This window comes from Calypte anna, chromosome 3, assembly GCF_003957555.1.
Source record: "Calypte anna isolate BGI_N300 chromosome 3, bCalAnn1_v1.p, whole genome shotgun sequence".
NCBI lineage: Eukaryota > Metazoa > Chordata > Aves > Apodiformes > Trochilidae > Calypte > Calypte anna.
Genome location: NC_044246.1, coordinates 89,351,760 through 89,373,459, shown reverse-complemented (window position 1 = coordinate 89,373,459; position 21,700 = coordinate 89,351,760). Strand labels below are relative to the sequence as shown.

At 35.3% G+C, this 21,700-nt stretch overlaps 1 protein-coding gene across 1 annotated transcript in view; it reads right to left on the bottom strand.

Annotated features, from left to right (window-relative positions):
* EYS (eyes shut homolog) overlaps positions 1-21,700 on the bottom strand; it is a 709,634-nt gene that overhangs the window by 76,899 nt on the left and 611,035 nt on the right. Inside the window, exons 38-39 of the mRNA XM_030447573.1 lie at positions 19,866-19,974; positions 15,542-15,762 (exon numbers count right to left, since the gene is read on the bottom strand). Of these exons, the coding sequence (XP_030303433.1) occupies positions 15,542-15,762; positions 19,866-19,974 (330 nt within the window). The remainder of the gene's footprint in view (positions 1-15,541; positions 15,763-19,865; positions 19,975-21,700) is intronic.

Here is a 21,700-nt window from a genome sequence, read left to right as displayed (position 1 = left end):
CTTGTCACATTTTGGTAAATTCTTCCTGAAAAAGGATTCTGTGTATTTAACAATGTGCTATGCCAGACCAATAAAACCCAAGAATTTCAGTAATCACCCTGAATATTTCACAGAAGAAGGCAGCTTTGATTCAACTGGAAAGTGAGGGAATGTTTATGGGAAGCTTCCTCTCTTTGACCTGACAAGAAATGAAACCATCCATTAGTACTGATTGTTTCTACAGATATTTAGGAAGTCTGAGCCAACTAATTGCTGATGCAACCTGCTGCCACCCCACTGAAGTGAATGCTGTCCTATCAACAGTAGATTTGGCTCTAGGTGTCTTAAAAAAAGTAGTCCAATTAGATCTAACTGCAGAGAGCATCTATGAAATGCAGTTAAAACCTTCCAACTTGAAGAGTAGGAAGTTAAAGGTATGACGTAGTCACTAGAATTGCGTAGTTCTAGAACAGTTCTGAGGATGTGGTCACTGAAAAATACTTGCAGAGAGAATTTTCTCAGATGATTACAACTGAATATCTGTTTTGGACTGCATCTGCCAACATCAAAACTAATATATTAAAATAAACAAACAAGAGATACAGTCTTTGTGCCCTATTTGCATATAGAGAAATCAGAATTAGGTAGGAAAGATACTCCAACTATGACCTAATACCTTCAATGGATCAAAAAGCAAGAAGAGAATACAATTATTAAGTAGAACAATAATAGAGAAATTTAGGTAGCAAAATTATTGCATTTGAGGTAGGAGAGTGAATATTGGCAGTGGGTAAAATAATGGCCCATAAATATTTTAGTATTAAAACGTGAAGAATTTAAGCATTACAGAGGAAAGCCCCAACAGCATAAGAAGATCATAAAATCTGTTGTAAAAGAAACAGTAGAGAAATTATAAAATAGCGTGTCTTGAACAGTGGTTTCAGAAGGTAAGTGGTCTTCAGAAAATAAGCAGGGACTGGGGTTAGCACTGCACAGAGGTGTTATGATCGACTGTAACTGATTCTCAGGAAATAAAAAGAATTCTCACAAAATAAACCTAAAATATCTGGACTCTGTAAGTTAAAATGAAAGCAGCAAATTCTGCACACCTATTGGAGCCATGAAGTTCTTGGAAGTGAACAATCTGAATTACTAGCTGAGATAACAAAAAGTTTGCCTAAATTGAAAAAAACTGGTGTAGACAGAAAACAATTGCAAATGTGGACACTCAAATAATTATCTGTGTTGCACAGTGGCAGATTTGTTTCCAGATGTATAAAACAGAGATGAAAACATTTAATGGGACAAAATCTTTGATGCACTCAGCTGGCTAAAATCAGATGCAAAGGTTCACAGTCATATTCTCAGCAGCATACAGGAGAGACCTGAATTAGAGTCCCATTTCTAAGACAGATCTAATTGGTTATCACTTAAGATTTCTATTTTCGTTTCTAATCACTAAAAAAAAAAAATCATCCCCTTTTCCTTTTTTCTTGAAAAAGAATTATAGTCAAAATAGAAAGCATAAGGAAAACATTATGCTGTTTACCAGTAGCTATGGTGACTGCTTGCAGTCCCTTACTGTCTCCTTCTTAGAGCAAACCCAAGCCAAATCAAGCCAAATAATTTGTTAATATATATTTCTTTACCCAAGCAAAAAGAGCAAGAAGGGAAATAAATTCCTTTAGTTCAATGCATTATTTGGAAAATTGTCTGAGGAAGAGTATAATAATACTTCAGGTATTACATGTGATATTATTATATTATCTTTCTGTGCAATAGATCTCTGTAATTGCTGAGAGCATTGTAATAATTTACTCCTTCCAGAAAGCAGGATGATAGAGAGGTTGGAAGATGTTAATAGTTCATACAATAGTCAGGATTATTGGCACACTCTCATTATAAATAATTGAATCAAGTAAGTCTCCTGGCTGTAACATATCCTTGAGATTTTGGACTGTTGTTCATATTGATGTGGTTCTGGAGAACAATATTGATTTAATCTTCCTTTTCTGTTAAATCAGTGTTGAGAAAAGAGGCCAGGTTTATACTCCTCTACATTCATTCTAAAATAGAGAGATCTGAAAGTATTTGTTTGCAGCTTTGCCTTCTGTTTGCACTGCACTTATTCAGAAGCCATTTTTAAGCTGGAGTACCAAAATGCTGTACTGCTTAATCATGAGCTGGTAAGCATTCAGCTAACAGTGAACTCTAAGGAACACATCCAGTCATTGTATTTGAGCAACATTAAATACATATTAATGCCTAAAGTATTGAAAGACAAATGTGACAGAATTGACTTTACATTAGTTCAGAGCTTACAGTGTTTCCCTGCTGTTATTAATCAGGCCTGTGTGGATCATTTAGTCACTCTATGGCAAGGGCTGCAAAGTCATCTAAAGATAAAAAGACTTTTTTTTCAAAGGATGAACTCTTAGACTTCTCAGCCACACATACACTTATGACTCCTATCACTAGAGGCAGAACAGGTTTTGCCCTTTTCCTTGTCTCACAATGAAAGGAGAGTGGACTTCTCTTTTCTCCAGTTTTACTTTACACTGACATCCACAGTGACATGAGCTGGTAGCAGCAGCAAGCCAGTGACACCACAGCAATTTCTCTCCCACAGAGCCATTCATCCAGCAGTCTAAAATGACTCAAATAGCACTTTATTGCTCTGTTTTCTGTCTCATCATAGCACCCTGTCTCTTCCCTTCTAGCTGGCTAGTCTTTTCTGAAAAGAATAATTAAGGTAAAGTTGGACAGATTTTTAATCAGTGTTTCGTTGATATCCTCCCTGCCCCCAGCCTTTACTTTCTATCCATAGAAATCACTTAATAAGTTCAAGCCATTTTTATGCATGCTTCTGACTGCAGGTCCTTCATCGATTCCTAAGGATGATCCAACCAAGCATGGCAATGAAACAGGGACCTTAAGAACTCTTATTAGGTTCTAAGTGAGACACTGTTTCTCAGATTTCTCTCCTGTTGTTTTCTGTTCAGTTCTATAATGCAGATCAATACAATATAGAGTTATCCTGGGTGAACAAAAAAAGTTGTTGAATGTATCCAGCTGTGTGCTTGATTAGATTTTCACTTCACTGGTATAAATCTGAGTAAATTCACAGAAGACAAGGGAAACTTAGCACTATAAAATGGTGTAACCTCCGATGTAAAATATGAACCAAGCTCCATTTTCTTGCTTTTTCCACTGACAGCGTTAGCTCCAAATCCTGTATCAGAGGATGAAACTCCTTTAAATGTAAACACAATTACTAATTTTTAATGATTACAACACTGGGGCAGAGAAGAATATGCCCCTAACATCTGCTGGCAAGATAATTGCAAATGCTGCTTGAAAGAGTACTTCTGCCTCTGTGACTCAGATGTCACTGCATAATTCCTATTTGAAGAAAGGTATTTTGAAGAAATGCTGGTTGAGGCATAGGTTACCTTAAACAAAAGACAGTTCTGATAGATGTCTGCAAAGTATTGATTTTATTTATTTAATAGCAATTTGTGTTCCTGTGTTTTTATTATGCTCATTCTGCTTTCACAAAGGAAAAAATTCTCAAGCTTTATTCCTATATTATAAATTCAGCATAATAAAAAAAATGTCTGTACTGTGAATGAAAATAAGGTGGCAGTGTCATGCAGGCTCTTGCCTAGTTGCTTACACACTTCACTGCACAAGGATACCTTCGTGAACACAGCATTTCTACTCAAATACATCATTTGCTAAGTCTCACTGGATCTACTTAGGAAATCCTTTGGGGAGTGAAGTAGCTTGATTGGCCCACATAGAACACTCTTTTTCAACGTGGCATAGAAAGGGAAATGAAATCAGGAAGAGCACAGGAAAAAAACCCTCAGATACCACAGCAGTAGTGAAAAAAGAGGATAGGCTTGAGTGGAAACAAACCATCTCCTTTCCTTTCCATGCAAACAGAATTTTTCATGCCCATATTTACTAGATTAAGCAGCACAGAATAATTATTAGAAGTGAGCAACCCTGATTTTTTTTTTTTTTTGTAATTGAAAAAGACATTGCAGAGAAGCACAGAACAGAAAAGGTGGGAGCAGTCAGAGAAAATGGCACACCACTGCTGGGCATTATTCCTGCTCTCCTGAGGTCTTAATTTAGTTTGTTTTTTTTTTTGTTTTTGTTAGGGTTTTGGTTTTTTTTTTTGTTTTTTTTTTTTTTTTTTTTTAGAAAGCTGCTGAGATAAAAATTCAGTGAGGAGGAGGTACTGAGGTTGAAGAAGACAAATATCATAAGCGTCTTAAAAGAGTTGCAATACACTAAACAGGCCTCAACGCAGTACAATTTTTATTTTTATTTTTATTTTTTCTTTCTGTTAATTCTCAGAGCATTTCAAATGTTAGCTGACATAAGGATTGTCAGAAGCTGAGGTTTTTTCTCCTCTCTATGAAATTTAAACTCTGCAACATTACTGCCAAGCTACTGCCAGCAGGAAGGTACTTTTACAAGACGAAAACTGCTTGAATATACTACTAAGGGATTTACTTTCTCTGTAGCCCTAGTTTTATTTAAATGCCATAAAAAGCTGGAAAAATGCAATTTCTACAAGCTCTGCACTGTCCTCCTTCAACTCACCTCTAAGATCTACTCTATTCTGCCCAGAGGGACTTGAGTGCAAGGTCCATTTCTCTAGCTGGGAGTGGGTGGATTCCAGCTGTAGGTGGCAGTAACCCACAGCCTTTTTGTTTCAGAACCCAGGCAAAGATTAAAACCAGACCAGGCACAGAGAACAATGTTTCACTCAGATGCAGTAGAACGTAATACAGATAATGAGGATTTTCCCCAGTAAAGGATCCCAGTGCTTTTCTGACAAAGAAAAGTAGTTTGTGAAGCACTCATTTACTTATATAATGATCTCTCTTTTTTTGTTAAATAAATACATTCTACAAATAAAATATTTTTTTACCTAAGTTTGTTTCCTCTTGTTTTTTGGTTTTTGTTTGTTTGTTTGTTTTTGTTTGTGTGTTTAGGTTTGGTGTGATTTGTTTGTGGTTTTTTATTTCTGAGAAAAGAGCTATTTTGCATACCTGGAGTCTTGGTCACTCTACAATCAAACAAATAAAAAGATGAAATTTGACATTAAAAAACCTTCCTCATTTTGTCGTTAATTTTTATTTTTGTAAACTGGGGCAAGTTCTGGTGGGTGAACTCAGGATGCTCTATTTCTTTTGGGTTTGTTCCTATGGTTCAAGTGTTCCTGTCTAAGGAAAGTCAATCACACATTATTGTAGCTTCTTAGGGTAAGATTAAGGGTTGGACTCGATGATCTCTGAGGTCCCTTCCAACCCAGCCAATTCTATGATTCTAAGATGGTGGAATACATATTCCATCTGTGTCAAGGACTTGAGAAAAATGTGTATTGACTAAGTTACTAAAAACACATAGTATCAAGACAAGCCTACAGAAAATCATTGAAAATTTAAGCATCCAGGAATTAGGAACTGCCCAGTGCACTAAAAAAAATCCACCTCAAAATATGGACAAAACCTACTGATGAAAAAAAAATTATATATTAATATGTACCAATTTATCAATGCATTCACTTATATAATAATGCACAGCTGTCTTTGCTACTACACAAACATCCATAAAAAATGGATGAAATCTGAGGTTTAAACTACATCAGTCCTAGGCAAAAAAAATATAAGTTCATTTCAATTACCACTTCGTACCCATTCTGCACCTAACAAGATTAGTTCATACCCATGAATGCCATCTTGTTCATATTAAATCATGGCATTTTACCATCAAAGTACAGGACAAACATCCTTTAATTTTAAACCTAAGTATTATAATTGCACACCTTATTATAACCCTTCATCTGTTCCTAAATCATCAACCTAGCTTTAAAGACCTGCCTGAAAACAAACAAGCAACTGTCCATAAATAAAACTGTGTCCTGATATTGCATCCTTCTCCATCTCAGTATTGGCCCTTGCCCTGCAGTAGTTCATACACAAAACATGCTCTCCTACAGATGGAATCCACTTGTCCTTGCTATTAAGTGAAACACAGCAGGACCCAGAGAGCATCTGCTGAAGCTGAAAACCGACTTTATAATTTAGCCTTGAATCTTGAGCTGGCATAACTATCACATTATAAATCTGGATGCTGAGTCTCAACACTTGTAAAGTGAAAATAAACTCGTGATTGTCTTTCTCACTGCAGTTTAAGCATACAACCTAAAGCTAGATTTCACTGTTAAAAACATCTGATGTCTGCCCACTCAAAGAATTTCAGCGATCAACAGGTAAACAGGTGCCTGCCAAGAGCAAAACAAATACAATTTGTCTACTTCACTGCTTTTCAAAGCATGAAAAATAGTAAGAATACTCAAAGACTGCATTTGTTTTTACCTAGGTGATCCTTAAGGATCCTTCCAATCAAAACCATTCAGTGATTGAAAATGTGAGTGTCTTCCTGTGAGTGTCTTCGTTTAACTTCCTGTGAAACCAGATGCATGTTTATATATTGCATTCTCACCCAATCATCCCTGCAAAAGTCAAAAGGGGAGAGTCAAACCCTTTGGCAAACTTTCACCTTCCCTTCTCCATGAAATATGCTTGGGGGAAAGTGGAAAAAAGGTTAAAAAAGCTAGCTCTCTATAGCTATTTATTTACAATATACACAATTTTTTTTAAATGGTTCTTAACTCTGAATACATATCATTTTCTCTAGATTATTCTAAATAGTTTATTCTCTCCACTACATTAGCATATTTATCCAGGCAGTGACTCTGATCTATGTAAAAATAAAATTAATACTAACGAATGCCAAGAAAAAAATCTGGATCACATACAAGGATAACATGATAAAAAAAAGCTTGGATTGATTTTTGGGATTTAAAGCAATCTCTGAATATTTTGGTAGGTGGTGAAGTTTGTAATTATTCCCTGTATGTATCCAGGAAAGAGCTTAAATCTGGGTTAATGAACTATTGTGCTTGTTTTTCAGTTACGAAATATGTTGCACTGTTTCTGAAAGTGGTTTACAGAATGGAAAAGTGGATGAATAATTGGGTGAGTCTGACAACTGAAATATGATGGTGCAGGATTATCCTATTATATAATACTACTGTGCTGGGTTTGTCTGAGATAATTTTCTTCATAGTAGCTAGTAGGGGTCTATGGTTTTGATTTGTGCTGAAAACAGAGCTCACAGAGATTTTGTTCACAGAGTCAAAGCTTTTTCTGCTTCTCCCACCACCCCAGCAAGTAGGCTGGGGGTGCACAAGAAGTCAGGAGGGGACACATCTGGGACAGCTGATCCCAACTGACCAAAGGAATATTCCATACCATTCTGTGATGTCATGCTATGGGTATAAAGCTGGGTGAAGCAGAAGGAAGAGAAGGATGTTCATGGTGATGGGGTTTGTCTTCCCAGCTAGCAGCTAGGCTTGATGGAGCCCTTATTTCCTGGGGATGGCTGAACACCTGCCTGCCAATGGAAAATAGTGAACTGAATACTCAGGTTTTTTTGCTTATGTGCACAGATTTTGCTTTGCTTATTTAACTATCTTCATCTTAGCCCATGAATTTTCACACTTTCCCTCTTTTGATTCTCTTCCCATCCCACCGTGGGGGACTGAGTGAGGAGCTGTGTGGCGTTGTGCTGCCAGCTGTGGTTAAACCATGACAACTACAAGAAAGAATAATTCTTGGATATTCTTCAGCCTACAGACAGTAGCAGTCTTCATGTTTTACTAGAAGATTTGTGTTCAAAATGTTAACTATTTATAACTCAAAAACTTCTGTTGTTAATAAGCATTTTTCTAAAATGCTAAATGTAATAACTCTGTTATTGATGCCATACTGTTTTCTAACATATTTCTGTGTATTTTACAGTGATTTTTTTCCTTGGCTTTTCAAGACCCCTACCCTGAATAATGGTGAATAAAATAAAGTAAATTAGAGCTGCAAATAGGTGCAGGACTAAAACTGTCACCAAGAAAAATAGAGAAAAAAAGTGGTTATTTGTGAGACAACTAAATGCATCTTGAACAAAAGCTGTTCATTTCTATTTCATTTATAGTATTCACTTCAATGTATGCCACTTTGCAGGTCTGTTGGGGATTTTACCTATTTTTTCATTGGCTTAACCTTTACAATTGGGAGGACATACAAAATAAACCCAAGTGCCCTGCGCATCTTCACCAACAATATAGTATAAAATTCTGTACTATAAACCCCAGTGCCCTAAGCATCCTCACCAACATAGTATAAAATTCTGTAGCATAAAAGGACAATTCCAAACAAAGGAACGATACATACAGAACAACTATAGTCACCCCATAATTAATGTTTTTGAGTGTATATACATACATGTTTGTATCTATGCTCTTACACAGATACTCAACTCAGACTTCACTGATTCCTGATGATTGCAGAGAAGATGATGACATGGTACCTAAGTGATGAAGCTTCACATCCCATTAGAAACTTCCAAGGCTGGTTGTAAACAGAAAAGCGATGTCCTAACCAGGGTTTCTGGAACTGAAGTCTTAAATACCCTTTGGTAATCACAAGAAAATTTGCAGGGGAATGAGAGAGGTGTCTCTAAGAGTGCTGCACAGAGGAGCCCTTACAACTGGCAGTTTCTATATCTGTTTAAATCAACAATTCTGATGCTGAAGAACTTCTTTCTGTCTGGTACATTTCACCTTGGGGGATTCCTGAGGTGAACCTCCCCACTGGACTGTTTTGAAACTTGATCTCATTTCCATTACAACCTAATAAAACACAAGTTTTAATAGAACTTATGTATTCTTTTATGTACACAATGAAGTAAAGTACTTTATATGTTAAAACATATTGAAGTGGTCCTGGAACAGAGTAAATCAGGATGTTCAAAACCTCATATGGCTATTTCATGTGGCCCACTTTAAATGTTACATCAGAAAATTATAAGACCCAGCATGTTCACTCTTTTGTGTAGCTTCTCTGCAGTCCTAGCCATCTGTAAAACTCCTTACTGAGTGAATGTCAGCAGAAATCAAGCACAGGTCCTGACCTTCAAGCCAAATGAATTTTCCTAAGCACAAAAGAAGGCTAAATTGACGGGCATGCTGAGATGGTGACTTGAATATAAGAAAGCATAGAACTCCTTACTGAAAGTTCATGCCTGGTGGAGTAATTAATACAAATAATTAAAAACTTCCTTGACTGTATAACTAGTAACTCCTAAGCACTGTTAGATTTTGAAACAGAGAAGAAGGAATATCAGCTGTACTCTTACAAGCACACAAAGAGCATACTTTCATTATGTATGGTAATAATACAAGCACAAGTATTAAAAAACCAAGTCTGTTGCTTATGGAAACATTAAGACTTTTAAAGCTCTGAAAGACTTTTTACTTAATAACACAGTATTCTAGATAAAGAGTTGTACAGTATTGATACTGAATGAGTAATAAACAAGATAGACAATAAATAACTATTACTGAAAATAATGACATCAGCTTTCAAGATGCTGCTGTGAAATACTTTTTCTCCTTCCATAACTAGTTGATAGCAATGCCAGATGGCTACACAGATTATACAAGATGCCAAAGGACCCATATTAGGTCTGGTGCTGACATCATCTACTACATGATTTCAGATAAATCAAGGAGGTCTTGAAGAAGGAAAAATGGATTTTTGTGGTCCTTTTATCTTCATGTCTCCTAAATATTACAGGTTACAGAGAATGAATCTTCAAGAGAATTGTTTTATGCATATGTTTGTCCAAGACAGTCTTTTTTTGAAGAGGGATGCACTAATTCTATAGCAAGACACCAGATAATTTTCTGAGTTATTTATAAATAAAGATGATCTTGCCTTCCACTTAAGAGTAAGGTTCAACAGGTCTTCCTTGTAAAAAACACAAACAAAACATGCTCCCTCCTTTGCAAGATGTGATACTGATATAGTCTGGGTACAGGTAGAACATCTCTATTTCAGTTCTTTCTCCTCCCCAAATGCTATCTTATAGCTAGGTTTTGCTAGCTAAAACAAGCCTAATTTAAATGTATTAAATGCATCCATACAGGGCATGAATCTTCCATGACTATGTAGGTACCACTCTTCATATTAAGCTGTGCACATGATCATATGGCTGATTTTACTAAATTGAAAAACAAGGACTATTTGTAAAAAAATCCAGTTTTCTATTTAAGAAGCAAACAAATAAATGTCATTAGTGAGAAAAAAATAAAATAACAAAACCAAGTTTGGTGAGATCTCAACTTTCCATATTACTACGATACCTTCTATCGAAACTTCACAAATTCCATTTGAATACTAAGCATGTTCTCAAATTCAGCAAGATATCAAGGGTGAAGAAGGCCTTGCAAACCCCTAATAAAAACCTCTTCTGTTCTGTGACCTCAAGATAGACTACTCTCTTCCTTTCAATGATAAGCTCCCCAGATAGGGATTCACAACAATGATGTTCTCCCTCATTCAATCTCCAGTCAATCATGCCAGTTGGGACTGAAATTTTATATTTTTTTTTCCCTCATGTAATTTGAGTTGCTTGGAGTGTAGAAATCCATCACTAGTATGCAGGTGTATATGTTAGGTTAGCAGCTAAGGAATAAATATTCTAACATATTTTACAGATAGTGCATTATTAATCTTCATAGTAGCCGTCATGTAATTTTATTGTGATATCTTACAGTAAACAGCTAGAGCATATAATGGGTCCTTATGGAAAACTTACACATTTCACTGAAGAAATTACCTCTGTGGAACTTTGGAAAACCATTAGCAAAAGGAATATGGTACATTTATCATTTTTCATACACATGCTACATATGATACAACTTATAACGGAGTTGCAGCTACACTATTTGTCAGAATTTATAGCAGAGTGAAATTCTTACATGAACCCCTGCTCTGCCTCTGCAGTTGGAGAAATATGTATGAAGAGTTTTAGAGGATTTCTATATACACTTAAACATCCCACTGGCCTTGAAAAAAGATAATAATCAATGCATTTTGCTGATATCTTTTAAAGCTACTTCAAATTAGATACCCCTTTGGGAACCAAAGCTATCAGAAATGCTGATTTGGTTGTGCTATAATTTTCAAAAATGATGTTATATTGTATTCCTGAGAATGGAGTCAAAACATCCTAAGTTGACTGGTATAAAAATGGCACTCACTCATATTTCAATAATGATAAAAAAAAAGTGTTCCATGGCATCCTCTCTGATTTATATCAATTGAATTTATGTATAAACATCATGTTTAATAAACTTTGTGCACAGATTGCTTATTATCTAAATAGTTGAGAATTTAGAGTCTTATTTATATTTAGATGCATTGTTTTCAGTGTGTTACTTTTCTCAATGCTAATCAAGTCAAATGCTAAATCTGCAGATTTTTGAACATAAACATTTGATTTTCCAGAGACGTTTTTAATAGAACCACCACTGCAATGCATAAATTAAAAACAGAGAAAGTTTTAGTCTTTGTTCATCACTTTTTCTAACTTGTTTGCTCGGGTTATTTTGCAACTGACAGAATTTTTTATTTCAACATTACTTCTGTGATAAAATGATGTTTTGAAACAAACAAATTCTGAAGAGTGCATCACATATTAATCATTAATAAATAATTTGCATATTCTAAAATAATGTATCAATTATGCTTAACCAAAATGAACAGCAGTCGAGTACTTGTATACCAAAAATATTCATGAGATTGTATTTTGCTATTTCCTCATGCACCATGTCTTTTACAGCTGTTTTGTCCAAAATTTAACTCTACCAGCTTTGGGGAATGTAGCTTTAATTTCTTTGTCAAATCTCTTATCCATAGCACTATAATCTGAGGAATATAATGACTAATAAATGCGATAAAATAAATGGGAAAATGCCAATGCAAATTGCCAAATGCAATTCCATTTTCCAGGAAGATCAATTTGAATAAATGATTTCTTTGTTAATACCTAGTGTCAGAAAAATTGGAAATGAAATTTTCTCTTTTGCTTAGTTGACTTTACTGTGAAAATGCATATCCAACAGGATTTCAGTCACTCTGAGAAGCTTGGTGTCATTATCTGTCATACTCCTCAAAAATGATGTGAAAGATTTTTCTTATTTTTTCCTATGAACATGAAAAAGTGAACAATCTCTCTGCCTGAAAAAGAAAACAATTTGGAAATAAATTTAAATTAATTCTTTTCTTCACCAGTTCCCAAAGAATCTCTTTCATAAGTGCCAAAGTGCAGCTATCCTAGATACTTAAACTCATTAAAAGTATTGGATCCGAAACATCCAGACCCCAAAACTACTCTTCCTAAATAATGGTGTGTGTAAGCATGAATTAAAATAATAATAATAATACCAGCAGTTTCTGGAATTGCAAAACATGTAAGCATCTTTAGTTTTGACACATCTTCCTAAACCCAACCCCTTTAAAAGGAAGTAGGTTATCTTTTTCATACAAATCAGTATTACATATGATATGTACTTATTGTGCAAATTCTGAAAAGGTATGAGAACACAAAACTCCTATCTGGAAAACATCCTCCTTTGCAAATCAACTTAACTGAATCGCTTTATTTGGTTTATCTTTCTGCAAGAGTTGAATACAGCGGAACTTAAAACATTAGTTCTGGACTTAATATGGACTTAATCAGGGATGTTAACTAGGATTTAGATTTCTAAAAAAACCCAACAGATATTCTAGGTAATATATTTGCCTGAATCTCTTAGCTCATAAAAACATAACTATAAAAACTTGGTATATGTGCAGTTCTGCTTTCTTGACTAGCTGGTTGCTTTCTTAACCAGACACAGCTACATCTAAAGCAGAGATGGGAAATCCATGACCAATTATAAAAATTTCCTTTCTCTAGTTCAACAAACACAAAAATCAGATTTTACAATCTGGAAGCAAACTGCAGCTCTGTGCTAGAAATCTGTGAAAAGCATTAATAAGGGCATAAAATCCTATCCTTAGATTAATACCTTCATCCAGAACCTGACATAATGTGCATTTTTTGCTTATGGGCATAAGGAAGCACATGAAGTGTTTCTGGGAAAGGTTCACCATGACTACCCTTTGAAATGGAAAATGAGATGTAAAAAGAAGTTGAAAAGAACATTTTAGTGTCTCTAAAATTTGCATTTTGAGCTCCTGCTTAAAAAAAAAAAAAGACAGTAATATTCATAGTGACTTTTCTTTTTCTTTCCTTTATGTTTCCATTAACATTGAGGACACAGACTAAAAAGAGACCACAAAATCTGTTAAGTCACTTCACCTGGTCTCCTTAGTATCTGCAACACATGGAATTCTATCACTTAACTGAGTTCAACAATAAAATTTCCTTTAACTTAAAAAAAAGCTAAACTATACCTAATTTTATTAGATTAACAGAACCCCAGACTTAAAAACGCATTCAAAACCTTATCAGAAGAGCTTTAGAAAACAGCTTTGAATGAATTTCTGATTTGTTGATCATTTCTTTAAGGTTCAAGAACTCTGTGATGCCCCAGCACGCAGAAAAAGGTATCTGAAATCTGATTTTAAACATTTCTCCTACATATAGCTGAAAAGATTCCCTTCAAACGAGGCCTATATATCTGGGAAAGTAGTTCTTAAAATGAACTTATATATATACTTATATATGAATATTGAAAAATTATATTCCTTGTATATACTTGGTGCTTAAATCATTCGTAGTGGTTGGAATCTGAATGTAAGTGTCTCTCTATTGAAATTTATTGCTAATTGAGTTTGATTTTTCTGTCTTGGTTAATTGATTAACATTAATGGACCCATCTGCTGCACCAATATGTGGGGAACAACAGTAAGAATAATCACTATGAGAATAGTTTGAGACACATGAAACATAATTGTTTGTGGGAGCAATTAACTTTGAGATTGTATTCTGCACTATAAAAGCTTAGCTTGGCTATGTTTACAATTTCTAGAGTTTTCATAAAACTTAAAAGAAATGTATTGACTATTACTGGCATAGTGGCTGGCATTACTGTCATATCATTGGTGAAGTAATTTTATGAGTTTATTTCCCACACACAGATGTGTCTTCTTAATTAACACTGAGCGTGGTCTGAAACATCTGGCTCATATGATCAGAGGGCCACAAAGAATATTAAGATCTTCCTAGGTTAATCTTTCCATGCCCTTTTCAAATACATACTTTCAAATCCAATGAGCTTTAAATCCACAAAATTGTCATAGAATTATATGACACTCAAACCCTAAATTTACTGCTGTCATTTTTTCCTTTGAAATTATCCTGTTTCTGGAATTCTACATTACCATGGATGTAAAGTACAGTAAAGTACCTAGCAAACTTGCAAAAGTGGTTCTAAAAGCAAGAGAGCATTAATAGAGAATACACTGTTTTTAAAAACTAATAATAACTCAGTAAAGAATTAGAAATACAGTTCTGTACTGAACCACTCATCTGATACAGCATATGTTTACTCTTGAAACAGCTTTGAATGAAATAGTATTCCATATTGGTAGATGACAGGCTACTCAGTGGAATGACAGATATAGCAAGGAACAAAGGAACAAGAGAGGAAAAATAGACTCATTAGTCTATTCACACTTAGTTTCACCAGTTTGGTAGGCATATTGAGCATGTTTTCACAAAGCTGCCTTGCCCTCAGTTGAGCTCTAGTGAAACAAAGGTCAAAATCCTGTTTGATTTTTTTTGTGTGCTCACATCAACGAAGAGAAGCAGAGAAGCACCTCAAAACTTCAACTTAGTCTCCTCAACCTAAAAGGCACACAGTGGTCCAGAGTTTTAAAAGAACTTTGGACTACGCTCTCTTCAGCATTTGCCTTGGAGCTGAAGTACAATATTTAAAATAGACATGGCAGCTACTTCAGAAACTCTATCAATTTTTAAAAGAAATGTGGTTTCTAAATGCTGAGTGCCTTAGACAATGATGAAGTCACTGTGGCTTAAAAACGTATCATGCTTCAACTGATTCATCATTCAACTGAACCATAATCTTCTGTGCTTTTAGCTTACATCTCTTTTGGACCCTGCTTCATTGTTCAGCATGATGCACTTTAGGTTTCTAAAGTTTTTTGACAATATTTCTTCACACACGCTGAAGGTGCTGATTTATTTGCTAGTGTTTTCATAGCATGATTATTAAGGCCTATGCTGTGCACACAAGAACCCATCATGAAGGTGTGAGGATACAAGGTCTATTAAAATCCAGAACTGTTACACAGATGAATAAGATCTTATATGTTTCTATTTAAATTATCTGTCACTGAGCCTTGTAGGGGAAATGACCTAGTAGATTGCAAAGAATGCAGTGTGGGCAATGTAATGACATTTTATATTTCTTCTCATGTAAGCAAATAAGGTATAAAATATCTCTGGTTAGGCATGAAGATGTCACATTTTCTATTTAATATTATCATGGCAAAAGATTGGTGCTTATTTCATTACACAGAAAACAGTAATTTACCATTAAAGACCAACCTACCAGCCACAGAGTGGAAACAGATAATGATAAAATGATTAAAGAGGTAACTCTTACCTAGTGCAGGTCCCACCATTGCGACATGGATGATAATCACATATTGGAACATTGCAGTTCTCAACATTCCTCCCTGCAAGAGCTTCGTCTATAATAAACAACTCCTTATTGTTAACTTGAAAATCCCTAATGCATCCTTTATAGCCATATATCTGCCCAGCACATTGATGAACCTCTTCATGAACAGGAACTTTTCCAAGAAACATTGATCCAAAAGTGATCTGCAGAAACAAGAAGAGAATCATCAGAAAAGAATGTATGGAGAGTAATTAGAGATAAAGAAAATTGCCATAACTTGAAGCTGGTCAAAAACTATGATCCTTGCTGAAGAGATTATTTTTAAATGTCATTCTCTTTAAAAAAAAAAAAAAAGTATCATATATAAAGAGTGGTTCAATTTGTTTTCACATCTTCAAATAGGTAAGACAACATATACCCCATGAAACACAAATTGGAATTCCAAGCCTTAACCACAGTGATCATGGTAAGGTTCTCTCACTGCTTCCCTCATGTCTGTACTATGAGTTCCATGTTTGTGGTTGAGGGTTGGTGCTGGAACACAGAAGAATCTGTAGGCTAGAAAATAAAGGTTTTCTTTAGGATCCAGGACCTACAGAACCCTCAAGATCAGGGGAATGCTGAAACAAGATTTTACTTTTTTTTGTATGACAGAAACCAAGATGCTATATTGAAGTCTAGGGAAAAAGGAAAGCTTTACATAGCAAATTCTAGAGCTTCCTTACAGAGGTGCAAAAGAAACACCTACAACTATTCATACTGGGACTGACCAAATTAGTGCTCAGTATGGTATTTCCTGCACTTCCTAACTTATTAACCAAACCCTTGACCATCACATACAAAGGATCTGTGACTCATTTAGCACTTTGTATTTCACCCCTCAAGATGATAACTGACTTTCTAAAGTTTTGACATAGGCTTTCACCATTCCTAAGCTCTTCTGCTAAATGCCTGTCACTAAGAACTGAAAAGATCATATTTTTTTTTTCATGAGTCTATCACACTGTGATGATTTTATTTGTATGATACCATCAATCCAGAAAGTGAGTGAAACCTAGCCAATGCAAGTCAAGTAGAAATAAACCAATGGAATAAAAAAATATACTGCAGCATGTGTAAAACAGAGATAATTTATGTGAGGAGATAACTTACAGTGAAAGGGCCTTTCACTATCATATTCAGACATCAAAGAACTAGGACAAGGGGGAAAACATAATATTGACTTATTGGGAATTCATGCATCTTGATTTCGCTTTGCTGCTCCCTGTCTTGCTTTTATCAGTCCTGGACTTCCATTGCTGACAATTTCTAGTAAAATTTGGAGTGTGAACATGATTACCTGCAGATATTATTCTATGTACAATGACTTTCATTCAGAAGGGAAAAAACTCTACTACTTTTAGAGCATGGATAAAATTAATTCAGATTTTTCATGTGGAAGGCATTTAAAGACATTGGCTCAGCACTTGTCAAATTCATTTCATATCACTGGACTTTATCCCTTTCCAAACAAAGCTGTAAGCAAGAGTAGCTACAGACAAGATCTGTAAGTTGCATCTGCAGACAGGCAGTTTCTGCTTTTGAATTTATTACAAGAATTAGGCAAAGCTTTGAACTGGAATGTTAAATGTCTGTGACTAAGGCAAGTGTTTTTAACACTTCTCTTGTGACACAATCTTTTTATTATTGGGCTTATTCTGCAAAAGCCCTGGCCTTGAGGGCAGATCCAATATACCTCAGATGAACTTCCAGTAGACTCTGCTCAGATTCTTGAAACAATTGATTTTATCATAATGTGCTAGATGTTAAAACTCATTAGTACACCATACTACACATTTCTTTCTGTAAAGGTCCTGCTCTGAATTTAACAGGCTTAACCATAATATGCTTTAAGGAAACAAGCAAGAAGAATTCCTTTAAGTCTTATTAATAACATAACAGGCTTAACAGGCCTTACACTCATGCTTAACTTTTCAAATACTAATTTGAAAATGTCCTTTTTCACTTGAAATCTGAGTGGTAAGAATGATTAGCTTGGCCAGGAACATGAAGAAAGTCTTAGTCCCCTCAGACGTAAGAGATTTTTTTATTTTCTTCCTTTGTTTGTGTACTTTGAAAAGAAAATAGGGGAGTTGGGAGATTAGGAGCAGATCTGTCAAGTGGAACAGCTACTCATGAGGATACAACATTCATCCAATGTAATGTGTAAAGGGTTATTCCATATTAAGTTTAATTTGGTACTTATTAGTAGTTACAGCATTTAAATGCACTATATTGAGGATGATGTACTGTTTTATTCTAAAAGGATTCAGCTGACATGCTCCAGGATTGCTCTGCAACATGAACTGAAGTGTGGTAGGTGGAGGTGACCAGAACATTCGCTTAAAAACCCCACTTGTGGTAAGACCCATGAACACCCAGAAGGAACCAAACCAAACCAAACTAGACAAAAAAAAAAAAATCAAACCAAACCAAACCAGAACAGAGAAGAGTTGTGGAATTTCTTAGGAATCAAAGAAATTTCCTGATAGGGAGCAGAAAATTTCTGATATATGGTCTTAGTGCATGACACCAAAGGTGGCTACTGGTGGCTTCTCTGTATGATTAGATATTGCTGAGTAAGGACAATACCAATATCTAATACAAGTTAATTCTTTCTATCACACTGAATAAACAGGTCAAAAGTTCTGTTACTGACTGGCAGTGCATTCTGTGAGATGCACATAGAATGAGCATCTCTACTACTAACTGTCCTGCCTCCTAGTGAACAAACTTATAAAGTGAGATGCTGTAGCAGGATGCTCTGCCTCAGTAGGCCTACATCAGTATCCCTTTGTGATTCAGCTGCTCTTTGCCTCTCAGTCTCACACTCTTGGTCTCTGAGCTTAACTGCCCTTAGACCAGAGTTGAAGTGCTTCCATGGAAAGCAAAGATCATAGCAAACTCTGAACTGGTAACCATCTTGAAAGTGCCAATAGAAGGCCAAGTTGTTATATATGGCATCAGCTGCTCACCCGTGCTGAGAAACATGCAGCCTACCTTGGTTACAGATAGACCAAGCAGAGGCCAAATAACAATGGCTAGGTAAATAAAATATTTTTTTTAAAATGAGGGAAATTAAATGAGTTTTTCTTTGTTTCCCTTTTGTTCTCCTATAGAGGATTTTTGAGTTAAATGTAATTAAATGACAGCAGCCGGTCAGTTTATTCTATAAAAGTATAATCCCATCTTTGATTAGAGAGAATCCTCTACACTTTCTCCAGCAAGTGTCCTGGACTTTTTGACTTACAAGCTTTGGAATTTTAAGACTTTATGATCTTTTTAAACATAATAGAGAAGAATAGACTCATCGTCTAACTACACTGCCTATACGTATTAATTATTGTTCCAGATCTAATATAAAACCTATTAATAAGCAAGTTGCTAGCCCTCAACTAGCCTTTGTGTACCAATTATCCAGATACCTGATTTGCATACTTTATTGTTCAAGTACATTTTTGTTTTTTTACTCTAATACCCTGTTTTGCTATTTTAATATCCTAACACTCATACAATATGATTTTTGCCTTTTAAGTCTAGTTTTTAAGATCCTGTGCTATTTACAAATAAATCTTGTGTTTGTACATATACATCTTGCCCCCTACCTTGCCCTGTATGGGAGAGCTGTCAATCACAGTTCAAATTTCAATTCCAAAAACTTTAAAAATGTATCATGCAGAAATAATCGTGGTGAGAGAATGCATAACAAAAAGGCCCATAACATGGAGGCAAAACAGAAAAACTTGAGATTAGGGAAAGCTGGCCTATCACCCTTTTAGAATGGGTCTTCTGATACCAATTTTAAAACAGAGATAGTAATTTTTACAACATTATTCAGAAGTGAAGACTCAGCAACAATACTGACACCAAGTGAAGTCACTGATGATTCATAACTACCACCCACTAGTTTTCGTGGCTTGCAAATGGAAAGCAACTGGAATTAGTGCTTAACAATGTCATGACCTAGTTAAATGACATTGCTAATGTATTATATTTCCTCTTGCAATATCATTGTCCTGTTCAAGGATTTTAGAAAGTTGAAACAGAAGTTTCAGAGTTAGGCAAACTGAAGAAATTAATGAAAATATTATGGATCCTTGATGTGAAAAGACTTCTTAAAGAGAAACTAAGTACATATCTGAGGAACATTTACATTTCCTCCTTTAGAAAACGTTAGACTGCGTATTCTCTCTTTAGAATAACCAAAATACATATCATGATGAAATGAACAAAGCCAATAGCTATTTTTTATGTTTTGCAGACTTACCTGAGATGGTCGATATGACAGAGAAAGTTTGTGTTGTACAGGAGAATTTCCAGCTGCAGCCATTTCAATCATACAATAACCTTCAGGACTGCTCACAGGCAACATATAGCTGGAAGGAAACAGAAGATCTCATTAGTGTTTATGATGTTGACAGCAAAGACTCACATGGCAAAGGCAAGGTGAAAGAGATGTTTCTCTCTCCATAAAGTATGACAATCTTTGTACTATAATTTCAGTTTCATGGCTACTTGGACCATCTGTGAGACAAAAGATGTAAGTCTCTTTTATTTGCTTTCATACTGTTCTTGACTCTAGTGTTTGAAATGTATACAGAGACAAAATAGAAAGAGATCTTTAAGAGCGTAAGTGGATATTGATAAATTTTAAGTGCTAACTGTGGCTGACATATGGTCTCCCTAGTACAGAAGACTGCTGGACAAGTAACATCAGTGTTGAATGATGCTGAACTCCCTGGGTGGAAATTTCCTTTTCCTGCCCTACAGGGCAAACAGAAATGGAATAATAAATGAAAGGCTGCATACCTCTGAGCAGCAAGATTACAGTGTGATATAGTTATTGCTACTTGGGAAGCACACTGTTAATGTAAACTCTGGTACTGAGTGTCAGAGACAAAGGAGAATATAATGTAAATGGAATTTATAAAGTAAATACTAGCAAATATTCAGTAAAACACTGGGAATTCTTCAAGTTCTTTCTTAGCAAATATTCAGTAAAACACTGGGAATTCTCCAGGTTTTTTCTATGATGAGATCTGACAAAATAATATTAATAGTATTAGCAATAAAAATTCAGTCCAACAAGAAGATTCTCAGGTAAGATGCTTTTGTATTGAGAAAGGAAATTTGCATAAACATTATCACTGTCATGTCAGGATAGTAGTAGTTAATAGAGTCTTTAAAACAACTCCACTATTTCTCTAGAAGTACCTTCCAATTTCACTTTGCCTCCATTTCAAGTTTCACAGGCTTTAAAAGAGAATGTGATGAGCCTCCTTTGGGGAAGATTACTACACGCATTCTGCATATGATACTCTGATAAGTCAAATCCATATAATCAGGTTTACAGAGTAAGGTCTTTAGCAAGAACAATGTTGCATACTTGTGTAATATTTCACAAATGTTGTACAACAGATTTTATGAAAGATTCCAGAAAAAATAACATGTATTTATAGGGACTGCCAATTTTTCAATTTTTTTTTTCAGCCAAAGAAAAGAAAAAGGACAATGATAGGAATCTCATGAACTACTTGGTGTTAGGGTAGATGAATTTTTATGTTAGGTCATAGTTCGATGAAAGAGTTACCATATTTTAAAGGCAATTATGCCTTGAACACTAGTAGCATACATTATTAAACTTGCCCCCCACACTGCCAAGGACAAATTTAATCCAGGATGAACCATGTCAAGACCTACTGTGCTCTGAAATGCCTACCCTTTCTTTTACCAACACTTGGCTGGAATGTGCAGCCGCCAGGCTATGATTTATCCTGTATTATGCCTTGAGCTTTGCTTTTCTACTCCCGTGTCTGCAGTGTTACTATTTTATACTTCAGTATGATTCATTGTGAAATTTAGAGTCACAGTTTTTATCTCTGAAGTTACTGGGAACATTGTATTGACATAACTGGATACAGCATTAGGCCCCTAAAGAATATTTATAACATTCATTGCAGTGCAGTGATTTCTGAGTGAGCAGCAAAAAATCAGTGCATTTCCTAAGCAGGATATCTATATCAGCAGGTGATGCACCTGAACAAATAAATTCTACCTTTCCAATGGTTATCTTGCTTCTGGTTCCAGAGCTAACCCAGTCAA